Source organism: Drosophila teissieri, chromosome 2R (genome assembly GCF_016746235.2).
Source record: "Drosophila teissieri strain GT53w chromosome 2R, Prin_Dtei_1.1, whole genome shotgun sequence".
Taxonomy (NCBI): Eukaryota; Metazoa; Arthropoda; class Insecta; order Diptera; family Drosophilidae; genus Drosophila; species Drosophila teissieri.
The window spans coordinates 8,178,605-8,197,835 of record NC_053030.1 but is presented as its reverse complement, the minus strand read 5'-3'; the positions used below and the strand labels follow the sequence as shown (position 1 = coordinate 8,197,835).

Here is a 19,231-nt window from a genome sequence, read left to right as displayed (position 1 = left end):
CTTTCGATAAACAATCTGCAGAGGAGCACAGGAGCAGAAGGGCCAAGGCAACACAAGTCAAACTTTCGCCTCGAACTTGAGAGGGCAAAGTGGATTGAAAGTGAAAAACTCTTTGACTTTAATAATTTTTCTTTACTTTTCCGTCTCGTTTCAGGCATTGCCAATCCGAAAGGTGTAAATAATTGAGGCCCAAAACTTGGCCCTGTGTTTATCCAAGTTCAACTTGTGGTCGTTCGTTTCACTTTAAGCAGCATGACACTTTTGCCGACAATGTTTAAAAGCGATCCCATCAACTTGCAACTGTTGTTAAAACAGAATCTCGGTTTGCCATCTCTGATTCTCAGCTTTTACTAATCAACGATTGATAAGAGAGTTTCGCCTGGAACGAAAATGGCAGCTGCTGTCTTGGAAATTAACGAAAACCAATTGGAGCTGGGCTGCGATGAATGCGATTATTACAGCTCCACAGACACCGTATTCACCGATAATAGTACCCAAACCGATGGCTTTGATGATGATGAGTCTGAGCTAAAGCCTTTGAAACCCAGACTGAGTCAGATTGTTGAAGAGGACGCAGAAATGGAAGTGGCAGTCAAAGAGGAAGTAAACACGCAAGTGGAAACAAACGGTATGCAAAGCGATAGCAATGGGGTTAGTGATGTGAAAACCACGATAAACGGTAATGCCTCGAAAGAGGAGCAAGAAATAACTGAGGAGGAGCCTCCAGTTGAAGAGAATGTACCACATGTTGTCCAGGAGCTAGTTGAGTCCGACGATGAGGATGAAATCGACGACGTGACCCGGCTTGCGGGCTTGACTTTGGGCATGGGCTATGCCCGCATCATAGACTACGATAACTTGCGCATTATCGAGCATGTTATCGAAAGCGACGATGAGGACGATAACAATGTGGCTGCAGCCGGTACACCAGCAACATCAGCGGAATTGCAGCAGGCCTGCCAAGATTTGGTGTCTTTCATCGGTGAAAGCTATCAGGTAATCGAGAGGTCAGGTCATGGTCGTGAACCCCCGGCCACCTTGTCGGTGGTGGACAACAACAATAACAATCGAAGCAGCGAGGTATCCGCTAACGGTCGTGCCCCCCTCGTAGATCGATCAAAGTCTACCCGGAAAGTGCAGAACGGACTGCAGGCAAATCCAAACGTATCCACCAGTGCATCTGCACCTGCAACCAGCAGCAGCAGCAACGTCAAAAGCAACAGCAGCAGCAGCAGCACTGGTGCAACATCCACCAGCAGCGCGTTGATAAAGGCTTATAAATCGAATCTTACCCCATTGGCGCCGCCCTTTCAGCCCGCCGCCTTGAAGGCCAAGCAGCTGCAACAATCGTCGCTGGGCAGCGGCAACATGTCCTCGGTTACGACGACAACAACAACAGCTTTGGGTTATACCGCCTATGAGCAGACAACGGTTTACTATCAGCAGCAAGTTCAACAGCAGCAGAAACACCCACAACAGCAGCAACAGTTGTCACCCAAGCAGCAGCAGCAGCCGCATCAGCAGCAGCAGCAACAGCAGCCACTCTGCGCCCAACATGGAGGCTTGCCGCATATTCATGGCGCCCAACTGCTGCCCGTGCAGCTGATAGCCCTGCAACCGAATGGAGTAACGGCAGCAGCAACAGCAGCGGTAGGAGCAGTGGCAGCAGCAGCAGCAGGAGCAGCTGTGGCAGCGGCCGGAACTCCGGCAGCCACAGCAGCGGGTGGTGCCGCAGCAACGTCTTTGACTGGCGCCGCTTGGCCACTTGTGGAGGCGCCAATTTACATCGACATCAATGGCGAATATCGCAGCTATTGCCCGGCACATGGACCGCCGGCAGTGACAGCCCCAAATGGCGCCATCGCCCATCATCCCCACATTCATGCCCTTCCCCACGCCCATTCGCATGCCCATCCTCCCCTTTCGCATCACGCACAGCAGCAACAGCAACAGCAGCAGCAGCAGCAGCAGCAGCTTCATCATCACCATCAGCAACATGGGCAGCATCAGCAACATTTGACGCCATCGCCAGTGACAAATGTTAATGGAAACATAGCACAGGCAGCAGCAGCAGCCGCAGCCGCAGCAGCTTCAGCGCCTAGATTGCTGCTGCAACTGGACGCAGCAACTGTCCAGCAGCAGCAGCAGCAACAGCAGCAACAACAGCATCAGCAGCAGCAACAGCAGCAACAAATCGTGGCCTCTGGCAAGCGTAGCAAAGTTTATCGAGGTGAGTGGCCGTTTTATGACATTTGTTGTACAGTTTTTATTCCTGTCCATGATGCCCGGGGCTATTTGGGTCCATATAGTTTGCCCAAAGAATGGCCCATGCACTGCCAGAAAATAGTGGCTCATCAAGTGTGAGCATTAACCGTTCGTAGTCATAGCAGGTTCCTATGTGGATCCTTTTACAATTTTCTCTTAATGGATTTTCTAACAGCTCAGCATTACATTTATGTATTTAAGCAATGTAAAATTATTTAGGAAATATTTAATTATTTAAATATTATCCGACACAACATTTCTTTCTGTGCACTGACCACATATAGCGCCTGTACGATCTAAAGTGTCTTTCCTGTAACTTTGGCCATTACTTTCCGCTTTGATTCATGATGCCCACATGTGGGATGAGAGTTACATGAGGCACCCGAGACCCTATTTCCGCACCCCTGCCCCTCGTAGCCTCTTTTCGAAGCGTCTGGGTCTGGAACCGGGCAGGGACTTAATCAGTTAAGCAAAGCTAACTGAGATGGCAAGCTAACTTGGCCCTTTAGTGTGTGTGTCGTCGCAGTCTGGGTTAAAATTAATTTCGAAACCGTTGGGCGCTCCCTTTGTGTACGGATTGTTTGCTTTTTGGGCCTGGCCAAAGGTAGCGAAAGCATTGGTTAAGTTCTTGGCTTGTTTGTCGGGCTTATTTGCCAAATAATCTGTTTGTTTGGCCATGCAATAAGTAGTTCTGGCCCCGGCGCTAGTTGACATAGGCAGGTAGGACTGTGTCTTGCCATCGAGAAGAGGCGACTAAACACGAAGCGCTGAAGGTGAATGCAAATTAAGTGGTAATTGTTTTAGCCGCAATCTTGGCAATGGAGGATGGACGATGCTTTATATAAATATATTATTTAAGAATACCTATCCCGAACATAGTGTGCTATGCCAACGAGTAGAGCGATCCGTGTCCATAGGACGAGTATGTTTACTGAAGCAGTTGCACCTCTCGTCATCTATTATTTGGACTGCTTCTGCTCCTCCATTTATCGGTTGCACAATCCTCGACTGATGCCCTGCTCCATTTGTCCGTCTTCATTGCCGACTATCAATGGCATCCGATTGGTTCGACACCTGGCAATTGGCCTCCAGTGATATGGCTGTGTCCCCTGTTGACTTTATCCGGCGACATCTAATCGGATTCATTTTTGCCATTTCAGCCATTTCAGCTGCGTTTCAATTTGCATTTGCCGCCGACCGAGTCCTGGGGCACTCATGTCCCTATCTGCTCGAGTTCGAGTTCGCCGGATCGCAGGATAGTGCATATTGAAGTCATCACAGTTGGCGACACTCCCAGGCAATTTTCTGCGCCAACTTGACCATATCCAGCTGTGTGTATGCAGATGACACTGTGTCACCAGAGTTCCCGGATTCTTGCAGGCCCCCTCCTCCTTTTTTGCCCCTTTTTCCCCGTTTCTCCCTTTTTTTGTGTGCTTTGTTTTTGTTCCACTGCCAAGTTTTCCGGGGAAGTGTTCTCCACATAGCTCCGCTCATTTTCAATGTAGATTTTTCCACTGGTCCGCCACACGCTGTGGTCTTATGGACTTCTCGATTTTTATGTTTGGCCCCATGCGACTTTGTTGCCTTGTTCCCCATACCATCTCCCATCTCATTCTCCTTCTGCATTTCCCCCTCGGCTGTCCCTTTCGCACGCACTGGGTACAATTGGTGTCCATTTCCCATTGTTGCCTGCGCCGCTTTTTCGCAAATTTTCACTTACACATACGAATTTTGCAGTTTTTAACTATTTTTATTTTCTTTCCATGCCCGGCTATTTGCCAAAAACATTTTTTATCTCCGTTTAGCTATATTTGCCTCTACACCATATTTTTCGCTCTCTCTGTTTGTTCCCTGCCATTTTTTAATGGGTTTTTTGTCTCCTAGTTTACATTTTTTATATTCATATATTCATGAATATTCTTACAACTATTTAAAATAATTTGTTTTTCCATAGGTCCGTTTTTTCTGAGTCTAAATATCGTTTACAAAAATTTGTAGCGGTTTTTACAATCAATGATTTGTAATCAATGACTATGATACTCTTTATATTTATATTTTATACTCATTTATTTAACACAGCATCTAGTTCCTTACTTTCAAAGTCCGTTTCATCACAGTTTACATTACAATATAGCTGAAATGTACTATTAGTTTTCGGTTAGTGTAGCAGAAATACTGCGGGAATTGGTTTCCTGGATTTTGGATTTTGAGTATCCCTTGGCTTGTTGGCTCTTTGGTGAGAGTAAAGTGCGTACCATGTGGCATGCATCATTTTTGCCAACTACACTCAGTCAGTCGACTGTCGACTGTCGCCATTGTCCATTGTCCACATCCCTGGGCAATGCACATCCTCGAATCCTCAGCCTCGTCCGCATCCATGTCCATTTCGATGCTCCCATGTCCAGTGTCAATTTCACCATTTCCCCTACCATTTCGCCTCTTGCCTGCCAGTTGAGCGGATTTCTTTCCCCGTTTTGCTCACTCTGTTTTTTATTTCCTTTTTCGATTTTCTTTTTTTGGGCTATGGCCAGTGCAGGATCAGCCGCCTGTTGTCATAATTTTAGCACTCACTGTACGTTCTGTTTTTTTGTTGTTATTTTTTCTTAACTGGAAATGCGTTTTCATCCCCTTCCAACGATTTTAATGTCATTTGCTCTGGCTGATTTTTTGCACTGACTCCGTTGAATTTGTTTATTTTTCATGGAGTAATTTATTTGGGACTCGTTGCCGCTGCCACTGTTTGTTGGTAGCTGGGTAGTTGGGTAGTTGGGTAGTTGGTAGCGGCATCCCATTGGTTTATGGCTTGTAAGTTGTTTATTATTAATGTTTGGCTTATGCTGGCAGTTGTCGGGCCTCCACTGGGCTGCTTTTTGGTTGCATTTGGTTCAGTTCAGTTCAGCTCAGCTCAGCTCCGCTCAGTTCGGCTCGGTTTGGTTGGGTTTGGTTGCACTTTACGGGCATGAGCTCATAATGAAGTCATAGTTATCTGCCCCGCCCCCCGCATTTTTCCATATCTGTGGGCCATAAAATATACGCGTCGTATGCGTCATATTGCGACAATGCTCGGTATCCTCCCGTCCCCGTCTCCGCATCCGTCTCTGTTCCCGTTCCCATCCCCTTCATATTCAGCTTCCGAAATTTTCCCGCTCCCATTTTCCAGCCGCACTGCACTGCATGCTCTTGTGCATTAGCAGCACTTATGTATTATTCGCATTAGTCATGCAGGGTCGGCTTTATGTGACTATGCGAATGATATGTACATTCGCACATAATACACGAAGCTAAAAATGGAGCAGGCCTTGGGTTTTTATTTCAGTTACCACAATAGTAATTTGTACTTAATTGTGCTTGAATTACCATTTTTTAATATATCCCAACAACTCGAATCTAAGAGAACGTACTTTGTAGTATTTTAATCAGGAGTAAAGGAATAAAAGCAGCAAGCGAAAGGCAAAGTAAATCAGTGGGATTTTCAAGTCAGTCGTGATAATGTTTAAGCTTCTGATGTTGCGAGAATGACCAAAGTGTGCTATGGACTTCAGAAAATGATTGCTGACGAACACAGACCTGGGAGTATCACGATGAATAACTTACTGTTGGATAATTCAAAAGCCGATAGGAACTGGAATAAGTAATAAACGATATATGGTCGCCTAATGGTTACGAAGGGCTAAAAAGCACAAAACTTTAGATGCATTGATCTCATGGCAATTAACATCGATACCACCCGACACGGTACATTAATTGTTATAGAAAGCGTTCACTCCACTTTATGAAATGTTGATAAGTATTTTTTGATTCCGCAATAAAATGTGTCAATTTAATAATCAACTGGGACAGTTTTTTAATACTACGAAATGTACGTTCCTATCAGCAAACGTCAAAGTCAATATGCTGTGAAAATGTGCTGACATATAAAAACAATCCAATAGTGTGGTTATTATTTATTGCATTTCCAGATTAGTTAAAAATGTATTTCTTAATTGGAATCGAGAATGCGACTGATTTTATTCGATTAGTTTACGTAAAATATTTATTTGTTTCTGGAATATTGATAAGTGAGTTCTTTGAAGAGCTGAAACACGTGAATAGGAACTGTTTTCTGATTTATGATTCTAGATAAGCACCATCATTTGTTGCTGCGTGACCCCATAAACATATAACAAATTATATTTATTTTATTCGTTTGAAATATTTAATTTTTCACTTACATTTTAATGTCAATAGCTCTTTAAAATGTTGCTCAATAATAAACTTTAAAAAGCAGGCGACGTGGTGCAAGCCGCACACACTGTAAAAGTTTCTAATGAAATCCTCGCACTAAAACCGTGCAGTTGACGAAAATCAGAGAATCGAATTGGGATAGTTGGTCCTCGACAGGAAAAGCAACCAAGTGTTGACACCAATTTTCGCAACTTTCAATCGGCTTTTTGCGGGAAAGGTTCTTGTGGGCGGAACTTGGACGAACAATCCGGCTCAAGTCGAACTTAATTAAAGCGCTTTAAGCACTGCAGTTGTCAGAGAGAGGCCGACATTTACGCCTGGATTGTTTCACAAATTGGAGAGTTGTAGACCAAAAACCAAACACGACAAACAAGCAAAGTTTGTGTGCTTTGTTTGAATTTGTGGCCCCAGGATGTGGCTCAAATCGTTGGTGTTTTAGGCGTAAAATTTATCTCACCCTTTAAAAGCCTTTGCGAATAATAATGGCAGGGCCGGGAAAAAAAGTGTGGATGCTAAAAACGCTTGAACCAAAATTATGTGCTCTTATAATTGCGGCACAGTCTGGCCACAGATTTAATTGCAAGCCCCGCGGGGAAATCCGGAGATATGGGAAGACTTCAAGACACTGGCAAGTGCAACAATTGAAAATGTTGCGGCTGGGCTTTTGGGTGGTAACAAAAGTTTCTTAGTCATGGCCAAAAAGTTTCTGAAGCTGCCAAGGAAAAGTGCATACTGTAGTGGAATCCACCAGCCCTTTTGGTCCCATCCTCCTTTTTTGCGAACACATATGTTGGAAAAGCTGCGGTTGCCTTCAACTTTGTTAAACGCCACAACCGTGTTTGCTTAACCCCCAAACAAAACCCCAGGAAAAAATTCTTAGACTACTAACTATGCTTTACTTTGTCCACCGGGTGTTGTACAACTTGATCCTGAGCACATATATCTATATATGTTCATACATGCCTTCGTACATACATATTTGTTCAGGTGGGCAGGAGTGGAATTTATGGGCCAAGTGGCGTATGCGTGATGGGGAATTGATTTAATTTGTTTTAGTCTACGCAGCAGGAACTGAGACCATGCAAGTGATTTAGCCGTATAAATACAGACAGTTGTGTTTGTACTGCCATGTCTTTAAGGGCTACGGGTTAAATAATGAATGTGGCCAGAGGAAGTTTCAATAATGTGCTTCGGCTTATGGTAATTCACTTTAAGTGCTTTAAACTGGAAACTATTGCTGCAACAAGGTATTTTCGGTAAGCCAGCGAAACATTGCGTAATCAATTGTAAATGAATAACTAACTTAATTATTCCAATTAATCCTGTTTGCGATTGAAGCTCTGCGTGATTGAAATAATGCAACAATTCATAGGTGTGAAATTAAAACAGAGGCTATTAATATGGTAATTTAATTCAAATGTCTGTTTTTGTAGCATGCACATTACATACGTATTGCTCGTATTAATTTTTCATATTAATATTAAGTAGCTTAAATTCAAAAACACTTTAAATTTTACAAGTGCTTTACAACAACTGTTCCACGAAAATTGCTTGGCTTGTGTCACATCTTTAATATTAAATAAGTTCCAGGACTTCTATTCTAGACACTTGACTGCATTTTCTTTTCGTTTTTACCTTCCGAACTGTTGGCAAAAAGATTCCATGATAATGCGTTTGACAGTTGCAGTAGTTTCTCCTTTTCTCCCCATTTTTTCACATATACATATATATTTGTAGACACCAGCTTTATTTGATTTCAATTCAGTAGCAGTGTTCTAAAGTTTTGAAAACTCAGGTCGCAACCAGGAATATATCCTGCTGAAAATCCCAAAAATATTGCTTGGTAAATTGGTGGTTTTTTTTAACAACTGTTTTTATTATATTTGCCTCTTGTTTTGTATGACTCTTTTGGTTGTACAAATAAATTGAATTAAATAGGTATTTAAAATTCGCCTCGGAATCATGAATTTCTCCGTCTCTTGTTTTTCCCGTGACTTTTTTCCTCACAGTTAGCCAAACTCTTTTAGCTGTTGGCAGTTTGACACGACGACAACTTGCGGAGTGGGAAAGAGAGGGCAACAGGGCAACGAAAGAGACGGAAACAGCGCGAATGCAATGCATATGTAACTTTAACTCTCGCATTCATTCTATGACACTTTTTTCGCTGCTTCCGCTGAGCAATTTACCAGCAAGTTAGGTTTTATATTCAATTTAAAGAAGCACGTACCTCAGATGTTGCAAGTTATATTGTTTTTGATTCACCAATGTTTGTTTGACCTTTAAAAATTAAAGATAACTATTTGCAAAAGCATCCCGTTTAAAATACAAATAAAAATAACAAAATTGTGGGACTCCGGCGGAATTGCATTATTAAATATTATTTCCGTGCTTGAATCCCACTAGCGGAAACCTAATTTTCAGCTTGCTAGCTGTAATTGAAATCCCTGTTCTTGAATATTCTATGAAGCGATTGTCGTACAAGGGTTACGTGTTTTAGCCAAAACGACAATTTGCATACGAAACTGGTAAAAGGTGAAAGGGTGTGGGAAAGCGGAAAACTGAGAGGGAAAGGTGGCCAGAAGGGAGAAGGGGGGCAACGGGTTTCTCCATGCAATCTTTAGTGTCGAATGGTGCCAAGTTGGAAATGCACTTTTTATGTTCGCATGGCGTGCAACGTAACAAATTTACCCGTAGACAGATTGCACATGTGTACCGTTTTGTAATGTTATACAAGTAACACATGCACACACTCTGAGCTACACCGCACACAGATATTTAAAAACACAGATACTCCGCACACACAAGGACATCTTTAAAAACAGGCAAAGTCTGGCAAAAGTTTCCATGTTGGCCACGGAAAAGAGGGAAAATGGCTAGGGAACGGGTCCACAAATGTGAAACAAATTGTTTAATGTTCTATCTCCATCTCTGTCACAGTTGGTGCTGTCTCTTACTCTCTATCTTCTCCCTCTCTCTTCTTCTTTCTGTGTACACCCGGAAGAACATTTGTGTTTAAGCACTAACTGCGATTTAAACCATCTTGCAAAGGCGTTTAAAAGCAAAGTATCATTGCATACTTTTCAGCCGTTACGTTATGTTGTTTAGAATCTTGAAGAAATAACATCATTAACAACATTATATTAACTCCTTAACCTTATTTAAATTTAATTTTGTTTTGGTTGTATAATATTACTATATGAATAATTGATATCTATTGAGTAATAATAGTAATATTGAGTATTTTTCATCATATCATTTTATAGATACTGTGCTTCAAAGTTGTTTCCAGTGCATGTGCGTGCTTGGCTCGGTTAAGTTTGTCGATGCGACAATTTCTCGACGTCGACATTTGCAGGGAGTTTCGTAATCGCACGTTTATTACCTCCATTTGGATATATTTCCCCCATTGTCTCCGCATCTCTATACTCCCTAATCTCTGTCCCTTTCCTCATAAAGAACATCAAAATCATGGCTTAATCGCTCTGACTTGTTGTGGCTAATTGCAATTTGAAATGCTCCATGAGATGAGATGAGCTGAGCTGACTTTGATTTGTCCTAAGTCGGCAATTCTCACACAGTTTTTGTGTCCATTTACTGCAAGGGTGAAAATTGTTTAGGGACTTTGGAATTCAGAAGTTATTTTCTTCCTTCATGGCTCCAAACCATTTTGTAAGTTTTGAAAAAGCTCTCTGCTCTATCAACTTTAAATTGCGAATAACCCCAAACTTTGTCTTAATCATAAACTTCCAGATGCTAACTTCGATTCATCAATCAATTTGCAATGTTAATCCGGCTTTTGCTATGACAAATTATATTCGTGGGGCGTCGTTGAAAGTCTTTGGGATAATTCATAAATCAGAGGCCTTACAAGGCCTAACAAATTTCCACAGGTAAACAAAAACAGACACGATGAATAAATAAATTGCGGCGACATGTATAAAATGAAAACATTTGCACAAATGCATAATGACAAATAATTTGTGTTACGAACTCATTTCGCATATTGTAGCAGGGTGGAATAAAAAAAAGTGAGAAAAAATACGAAACAAAACTTTTCCGCCAAGTAATTCTCATGATTTCAACTTTGAACTGAGTCTCTGCTGTCACTTTTTCAAGTCGCGTCTTTGCTAATTTTTCGTACCCACCTTCATTTCTTCAAATACATACACAAAAAGGAGGAAAACTTCAAACTTGTTAGATAGGAAATTTTCCACCGAGCCTCGACATTTTCCCCTGGCATTTTTTTTCTGACAGGCTTCAAGTTGAATGCGCTGGGGGAACACCCGAAATTTATGCAAATATGTTACAGTTTCTGGGGGCATCTCCCGGCATCTCCCGGAATCTCCCGGCATTTCCTCTAGTTTTGCTCGCCCACTCAAGTACCCCCGTTGTTGGCCTGTCTGTTTTCTCTTTTGGAAAACTTTTGCCTTGCGTTGGCCTAAAATGTCGTCTTGGCGCCAAAGTTTTTCCTTAGTCCCGCACACTTCACTCTTGTCTTTGGAGAGTTTCATTTTTTTTTCGCCGGCAATGATTACAGCCCACCCCAAAAGTTGAAAATTAAAGGCACCGAAAAGTTGACCACCACCGCCACTTGAAGGCCTCGATCAGGCTAATCCTTTAACTTTCGTTTCCTTAGGACGTGTGTTTACCCTAACTCAATTTCCCCGCACGGTTTTAGTCAGTAATTACCCCAAAACAGTAGATGCAAACTGACGCAAACAAAAGGCCCTCAATTACAATTGCGATTCCCAGGCGAATGTTTAACCATCAACACGACACCTGTCCGTCCGAAAATAAATTTTCGGCCTTGATTGTGGGGTGCGAGTGTTTGCCGGTGTGGTTAAGTAGAGCATCAAATATTCAAAAGGTGGGCGTTCGTTGGTCGTGGTCGGCACAAAAGTGGCTCAACAGTTGCCGCCCCTGGGAAAATCAAAGGATATTCAGGCGGAACAATGGTGGCAAATCCTACAGGGCTGCAATGGCAAAAAAGTGTTGATATGGGCACTTTGCAACCGCAATTGACTTAAATTGTATGCCTTTATTCAACTTTGTGTACTCACACATATAATTTTTGAATTCAATGCCTATATTGTATTTTGGCTTGAATCTGAAAATTGGAGCTTATCATAAACACTCCATCTTATTTTGTTTACGCAACTGTTAGCTTTTATGTGATGATTTTTATAAATTTTTAAAATATAAAAACTATTTATTAAAGCGTTAAGTTTCTGGGATCAACAATGGCATGACAGTATTGGCTGTGATAATATGACAAATAACATTGGCCACGCCAGAAACAACGTTTAAATTTGCTGCGATAAAAGATACAAGCAATACAAGCAATAGACAAAAGCAGTTATAGCCACATACATTAGCAGCAGCAACAGTAACATGGAAAGCAACAGCAGCAACAACAATTGAAATTGCGAAAACCAAACCAATTACCGCAAAATAATAGAGCGGCTTGTAGAGTATCTGATCCGGAACCACCCACTAAACCACCCGAATTTCCACCAACTCAACAACAACGAACAATGCCAAATTTGCCCGCTATTATGTCGAAATTAAAGCTCATTCACCGACATTTTCGTCCCCAATGAGGTGTGTGAGTGTGTGTGCTCCAGTGTGTGTGCTTGCGTGCTTTTGTTATTTTAATCATGGCCAACAAGGCGAGGAGGCCAAAAGTGGGCGTGCCTATGGCAATAAACTGTCAATTTTCAATTATGTCCATGACGTGTGAAAGCCACCTTCATGGCCCGAACCGAACCTCCTTTTCGCTTTTCTGACAGGTTCTCTGATATGGCCAACACTTTGGCCTACTCACACACACACACATGCACACAGGCACACAGGCACCCCACAATGGCCCACAAACACGAAGACACTGAGTGGGACAAGCCTGACATTTTGGGGATATATGTTACACCCGATCTCATTGAATCGTGCGGCGAGCCACGTTCAATGTGCCACCGGCTTAGCCTTGTCCATTTTCCATTGTTCGGCGAGTGCATTAAATACACCGAAAAATGTGTGGATCGTGTTGCATCTTTAATATTATCTTTAATATTACGCTCTTAAAAATAACTAAGGAAATTTGCAAAATAAGAACGAATTTTTAGCCAATATTACAAATTATTAAAATACCTAATAATACGCTATATAAGCAAAGCAATATTTATTAGAAAAGAAATCATATTTATGTGTTAATTTTCTGAGAAATACTCTATTCTGTGTTTTCTTTTTTATTACGCCTATGAACACATTTCGACTAAATAATATATACTACATTTTTTCTAACATTAATATAATAGCACTCAATTTGTTCCTGTGTAACTGCAATTTCATACCTCATTAATTTTCAAACATCCGTTAATATACATTTGAATTTGCCAATACTTAGAATAAGATCTCAAGCTTTTAGCCTACTTATCGTCCGTTGATAGACGGTTTCCTGGAAAATCTGTAAGCCGTAAATACGAATGTCATAGTTATCATATAATAATCTCCAGCACAACAATGGTCAGCAGCATGTGACAACGAGGGCAGGTTTTAAAATATCTATCTTTTAATATATAACAAATATCAAGAAAATAAGCTTCGCAATTCGCCATAAGCCACTTTTCTTTTCAGTTTGAGGCAGTTGTTTAAGGATTTCCAAAACAATAAATACATCACATAGAAGGTTTAACTAAATTACAACTTTTCGTTTTGTGAAATCTTTTGTTAGCCCTGTTAAACCGATTTATTATTATACGACAACTTTCCAGCTACCATGTTTGGCAATATTTTATTGGCCACGACTCGTCCCATTCCAGCAGGAAAAGCTGGAAAACCCCCGAAGCGACCCACGTTGGCCAGTCCAATTGTTCAGTCCTGTTCATGACATTCATTAGCTTCAATGGGAAAGTGTTTCATCCGACAAACCGGGGAGCGGCAAGGAAACTGGAATGCCGGACAGAAATGTGGACCGGGACAGGAGGCAGACAATTGCTCCATTCAGGCAGATGAATCGGACACAAACCGAATCCCAATCCCTGATAGGCAGCCCCCAACTGCCGCCCATCGTCCGTGTTTATGTCATCGGCATTGTTATCCCTGTCATGCTTTATGCTTTATGTTTACAACCCGATTTTTGTACCCTGCCCCTGCCCCTGCCCCATGTGTCCTGCCACAAAGTGTCCTTGTCCGTGCGGCTGGTGTCGTCAAGTGCAACACTTGCGGCCATCTTGAGCGCATTGAATTATCCCCATCATTATTGGAGCACTGCCGTTTGTATAGCTGTTATTACGGCTATCATGACACTCGGGAAAATAACATCAAGAACTGAGATTTCTATATAAATGTGATTTTTGGAGCTATACAGTTATTTCCCTTTTATAATTTTATTTTAAACGAACCAAAAGGTGAAAATACCAGTTTTTAATACATATTGCACCTTAAAACTAGCTTTAACTATTCATTATTTCAATTAGCAGAATTGAATTTGATGAATGTCATTACCAAATTAATCACTACTAAATTAAATGTATATTCATTAGAAGGGGGTTTATAATCTAAAAAAGGCAAATCTCCGAAATATAGGCTCTTTGTGGGATAACATTTCTCTCAGTGGCTGGAGGAGGGATGACTCCTTGGGGATGAGTATGTAATTGCTGTGGATATCAGGAAAAGATATTTATGCCTCAGGAGGAAAGCACAGAAAATAGAATTTTTCAAAATCTGATGAATGCTTTGGCCTGCAGGTTCTATTTTAGGTTGCTAAGCAAACAATTTGTATGCCGGCACATTTTCCTCAATTTTTTTCCTAGCTGGACGGCAATTATTCAGAAAGTCATCCCCGTTGTTATTGCATCATCATGATGGAAATTATTGGTTTAGGGCTTGCATCGATTTTCGATTTTATGACTTTGGGTTGGCAAGTGTTGCATTACAAATTGCTTAAAGGAAAAGACAATGGCCGCAAAAGGAGTTCACAAAAAAGGGGGAGAAATGACTGATGAAGGCTTTCGGTTGGCAATTATTTGGATGGCCAAAAAATGAAAAGTTGATGGCGTTTCCTTACGGCGAGTGAAAGGTTATTGATGCTTTTATCTCTTGGCTGCCCGAATCGCAATTGTGGGTTGAATGGTTAAATTTTATACTGCTTGAGTTACCAAATTGCTGGCTGATGGTTTTTACGTAGCGATAGAAGGAAGTGATTTTTTGACTGCGCAGTGGGATAACGGTACAGGGTTATTAGCTTGAAATCCTAAACTCCCTCTTTTCAAAAGTTATGTAATTTGATTAAATTTTCCAATTAAATATAAAGCCTTGAGTTCGTCTGAAGTTTTAAGAATTTCCTGTTGCCCCATGAATGAATTTCCATCGATGGGATGGAAATGTATTGCATTTCATTATTGGCAAACAAGAGTTTTCTTTATTGTGACTTCCCTGCCATCTGATTTCCCAGTCTCTGTGGCAATTTGCGGCAAGTCTGTTGCAATTGGTTGCTTACAACAGCAGCAACACCAAGTGCAGCAGCAACAGCAGCAGCAACTATAATAAGTACCAAGGGCTGGATGAAGTTGAGAGGCTGCGAATGGCGCTTGGTGTTGACGGCATTGTTGTTATGACTACCACTTGCCATCCGCGATGTTGTTGCATGTTGCTGTTGTGCATCGGTTCGGTTGGCCGTTGTTGCACCAACAGCTGTCACGTTGTTGCTGTAAGCAACAGCAGCAACAGCCACTGCAGCAGCAGCAGCAGCAGCAACATCGACCGCGGCCCAAGTCTGCGCGAACATGACAGAAGATGACGCTGCCTGATGATGAGGTGGCGATACTTTGTTTTCTGGCGTAGAGTCGCTTGAAACCAGAGGTACGCGGTGGTATATACGCAAACGCGGAGTAGTGATGAGGTTTATGCGGCTGGATTTGACATAATGAAACAGAAATGACGAGACGCTTTTCTGGAACTAGAGAGAGTTCTGAAAAGTTCAAAACCATTGGGGTTGGCTTAGGAATTTACTTCCTTAAGTTTAGGAAACTTCTGCTTGAAATTTTGGAATTTTATTTTAAATGATTTATTTGGTCGTTAAAAAAGCACAGTAAGTGTGTAAAAGTTTAAGAGTGTGCTGTTATAAACTTAATTTTAATCCATACCATGTTGCATACTTCTGACAATATTCAAAATCAATTATATCTCTGTGCCACTGTGCTTACATATTTAGCAAAAGTTTTAGATTAAAAAGAAACTTCATGATGTTTGCACTCCCATAATCGGTTGGTAATACGGCTGAATGTGGCTTTCAGCTCCCTCCATGGTTGTCAGTTCATCTATCGCATTTTCTCTTCCTGGCTCTTCGGTGCCTGCCACCTCCTTCCTTTTATTCCATCATACCCTTGTTTCGTCTGCTGTCGCTGCTCATCAACTTCAGTTGTTGTGTCGCATTATGCAATCAATTTTTCAAAACTGCACAAACTCGACTGCAGCAGCAGCGAAGTGGATCTATGGAGAGGTGCCGTAAACCCTTAATAGAGTTGGCGAATTTAAAAAAGTTTAAGAATAAACTGAGTGAATATAGACATTAAATTGAAGGAAAAAGTTTTAAATCTTAAAGTGTTATTCAAAAATTAAAGGTCACATTAAGTATTTCAACCTTCTACGAATATATATTAAATATTATTTTAAGCACGTAGTATTTTTAGTTAAAAATATATATTTTATAAAATCATAATATACATATCATGTTCGCTCCGAAAGAACAATGTGTCGGCCCCACTGAGATTACCCAAAAATGTGCGCCAAAGTTGATTATAAAACGAGGAGTCCACTGAAAGGAGGAGCAACTGAAAGCACAAGCTGCGAATGGCTAAGTGCAACTTTTATTGGGGACTTTGAAGCTTTTAAGTTTTTTTTGTAACTGCCGCATTAATGCGATCTTAATGCAAAAATGCTCGTAATTACATTTTGGAATTCGGCTTGAGTGGCTTATCTTTCCACCCTTTTTCGCTTTGGCCTCTTTTTGCCATATTGTAATTCCTTTTTTGGCCTGACCACGTGGCGTATGCTTCATTTGACGCGTTTGGTGGCTTTTGTGCCCTGGCTATGTTCCCACAAAATTTCCAACAGCTTTTCAGCTGGCAACAGGTGAAAATTCTCATTTCATTTTGGGGCTAAATCAACTGTAAAAAATTCAAATGCCTTATCAGCTTAAGCTTCTGCTTCAATGGAGCTCAGCTCGTGGGTGTGAGTGTGTTTGTGTAATATCTGTGGCTTTTCCGGAGTATCTGTGTGAGCCCAGAGCACATTTGTGTGTGCTCGTCGTTGTGCCACATGATGAGCTTTCTGACTTTTGTTTGCTGTCGGCTGTTTGCGGAGTTTGCCGCCGAATGAATGCAAATGAATAGGAGAATGGCTTAAATTGCAATTGAAACTGTAATTGAGTTGGCCAAAAAAAAACATAAAAAAGTTTGTAGGTGGCAGTCAAGTGTGCTCAAAGCTTGAGGCGAATTATTTTGATAGCAGATTGTCGGTGCGTGAAGGCAAAATTGTGTACCATGCATGCCCTTTTCACCATGCAGCAAAGTGACTCCCAAGCGACCCCCAAACTGGCTTACATAATAAATTGATATTCCTGACGCACTTTTGAGGTGAACGGTAATCGAAATGCTTTTCCATTTGCTTTTTAGTCTCTCAAAAAGAAAGGTGTCCTCGGGGGAGAACCTGGTGAAATTTGGTGAAATGGTTTTGGGGATATGGAATAATGATGGAGATTAGATAGAAGCATGATGGAGTGCTCGTGTTTGGTGTGTGGGCTAATAAATGACAGTAGATAACCAGATTGCTGTTTGCACTCAATGCGGCCAAAGGCATGTGTTTGGAGTTGAATATGTGCGCATCAAAGATTTTCAGAGATTTTTTTGTAAGTCCATGCTATGCTAATTCATCTTAATTACGTTTATATGTTGAATCTTTATTACATTTGAAAACTTTTATGATAATTTAAGTCATAACAATCCCCCTGTCTGAATTCCGAGCCGAGCACTTACCATGACACTATTATATAATGCTGCAATAGAGCGCACAGAAATTATACCACTGAGAAAAGCCATTCATCATGAACGTATGAAATTGTTGGGAGCGAGAGCCTTTGAGTGAATATTAAAAGTAAAATTCGAATTTCGCTTTTTGCGGAATCATTGCTGCGCTATGAATTTACTTTCTCAAATGCAAAAATTGCTTACCCATTTCGGTTACAGCACCGCACCTTTTCCCCTTTTTTTATAAAAGGTAACCCAATGATTTGTTCAAGATTTCGGGAAAATACGAAAGTATTAAGAATAACGACTTTTGGATACCCTTCGAAATCTGAATCAGGTTTATATTTCTATTAAATTTGTTTTAGAGAAAGTTTTTATTTATCTGCGTATTTTAGCTATTGATGAAGCACTTTTATTATATAAGTAACGTTTTTCTATTATCTATTTGCTATATTTGTATACTTTGCTTTCTATCATGACACACAATTTGAAATTTATGGGAGGAAAGTTTTGTAGGAACAAGCATTCCCGGTCTTTCTAGTTTTTTCTTTTTTTTTAATTCGTGAAACTATTGACTATTATACTCTCATTATAGAAGGGGCAAAAGCGAAAGGTGCCTCGTTGTCTCGTTGTTTATCAAACCAAAAAAGAGGTGGAAAACTGGGGATATTGGGGGGAAATAAAGTGAGGAGAGTGTACCCCCAAACAAGTTGCATGTACTTGAAGGCGCTTCGAAAGGGAATAGTCCGCTTCACAAGAAAAACCCACTTGAATGGAAAACCAGGGAAAGAAGCCCGGTTACAAAAATAAAAAGCTCCAGAAATATAACCGCAAATAAATGTCACGAATGAAGTTTAAGGAAAAGCGAAGCAACAATTGCTATAGGACCGGGTGTAAGTTAAAAAAAATACAGTCTGGCGAAAATAACAGTGCGGAAAATCCGCTCAGCAAAGCACAAAAAGTGGCAGAAGGGGGAAAAAAAAATTAAGAAAAATCCCAAGCGCGCTGGATAAGTTTTCCCAATGTGTGTTTGGGTGCGGAAAGTCCCGCAGCGACTATTTGCCTGCAAATGACTTTGAAAGTGCGCATTTATTTCAATTCTTTTGCTGCAGAAGCTGTCGCCTGTCCACAGCACTCTGAATGCGGCCCAACTTGCGTCAAAACTAATGAAGCGTTCAACTGCGAGTCTGGTTCAACTATTTGATTAGCTCCATTCAATGGAGCCAGCGGTTTCGCACCAAATTATTGCCTTTTAGAGGTAACTTCTTTGGCTTATGCATACAGAATAATAATTTAAAATAATGATATTCATGGGATATAATATTATTTAACAGAGTAACTATCTCATAAGTATTTGTAAAATTATAAATTGGTCTTGTGTTTTTGTATAATACTTTTGTTCACTTCAATGAGTATTTTCAAACTATATACATTTACTATCGAAACTAACCCATCTTACAATATTCCAACTTCATGTAATAATGGGTAGTTATACGTCGTAAGCCAAAACATCCGGTTTTTTTTCGTTTAACTTTGACTGGTAAATGAAATAGTGGACTTTTCATTCACCAGCGCCCATCGATTTGCGATTAAATTGGTGTGAAAATCGCCTATTTCACCAGGATTTACTTTGAAAAGAAACAAACAAAGTTAAGGGCGGTTTGTTATTATTTACTTACTTGTTTCAGGAGGCACACAATTTGTATTGTTGATACAAGAGA

General features: G+C 40.9%; 1 protein-coding gene across 1 annotated transcript in view; it reads left to right on the top strand.

Annotated features, from left to right (window-relative positions):
- The window catches only part of LOC122614976 (fibronectin type-III domain-containing protein 3A), a 117,811-nt gene that overhangs the window by 12,775 nt on the left and 85,805 nt on the right, over window positions 1-19,231 (top strand). Inside the window, 1 exon segment of the mRNA XM_043789780.1 lies at window positions 155-2,230. Within this exon segment, the coding sequence (XP_043645715.1) occupies window positions 391-2,230 (1,840 nt within the window). The 5' untranslated portion in view covers window positions 155-390.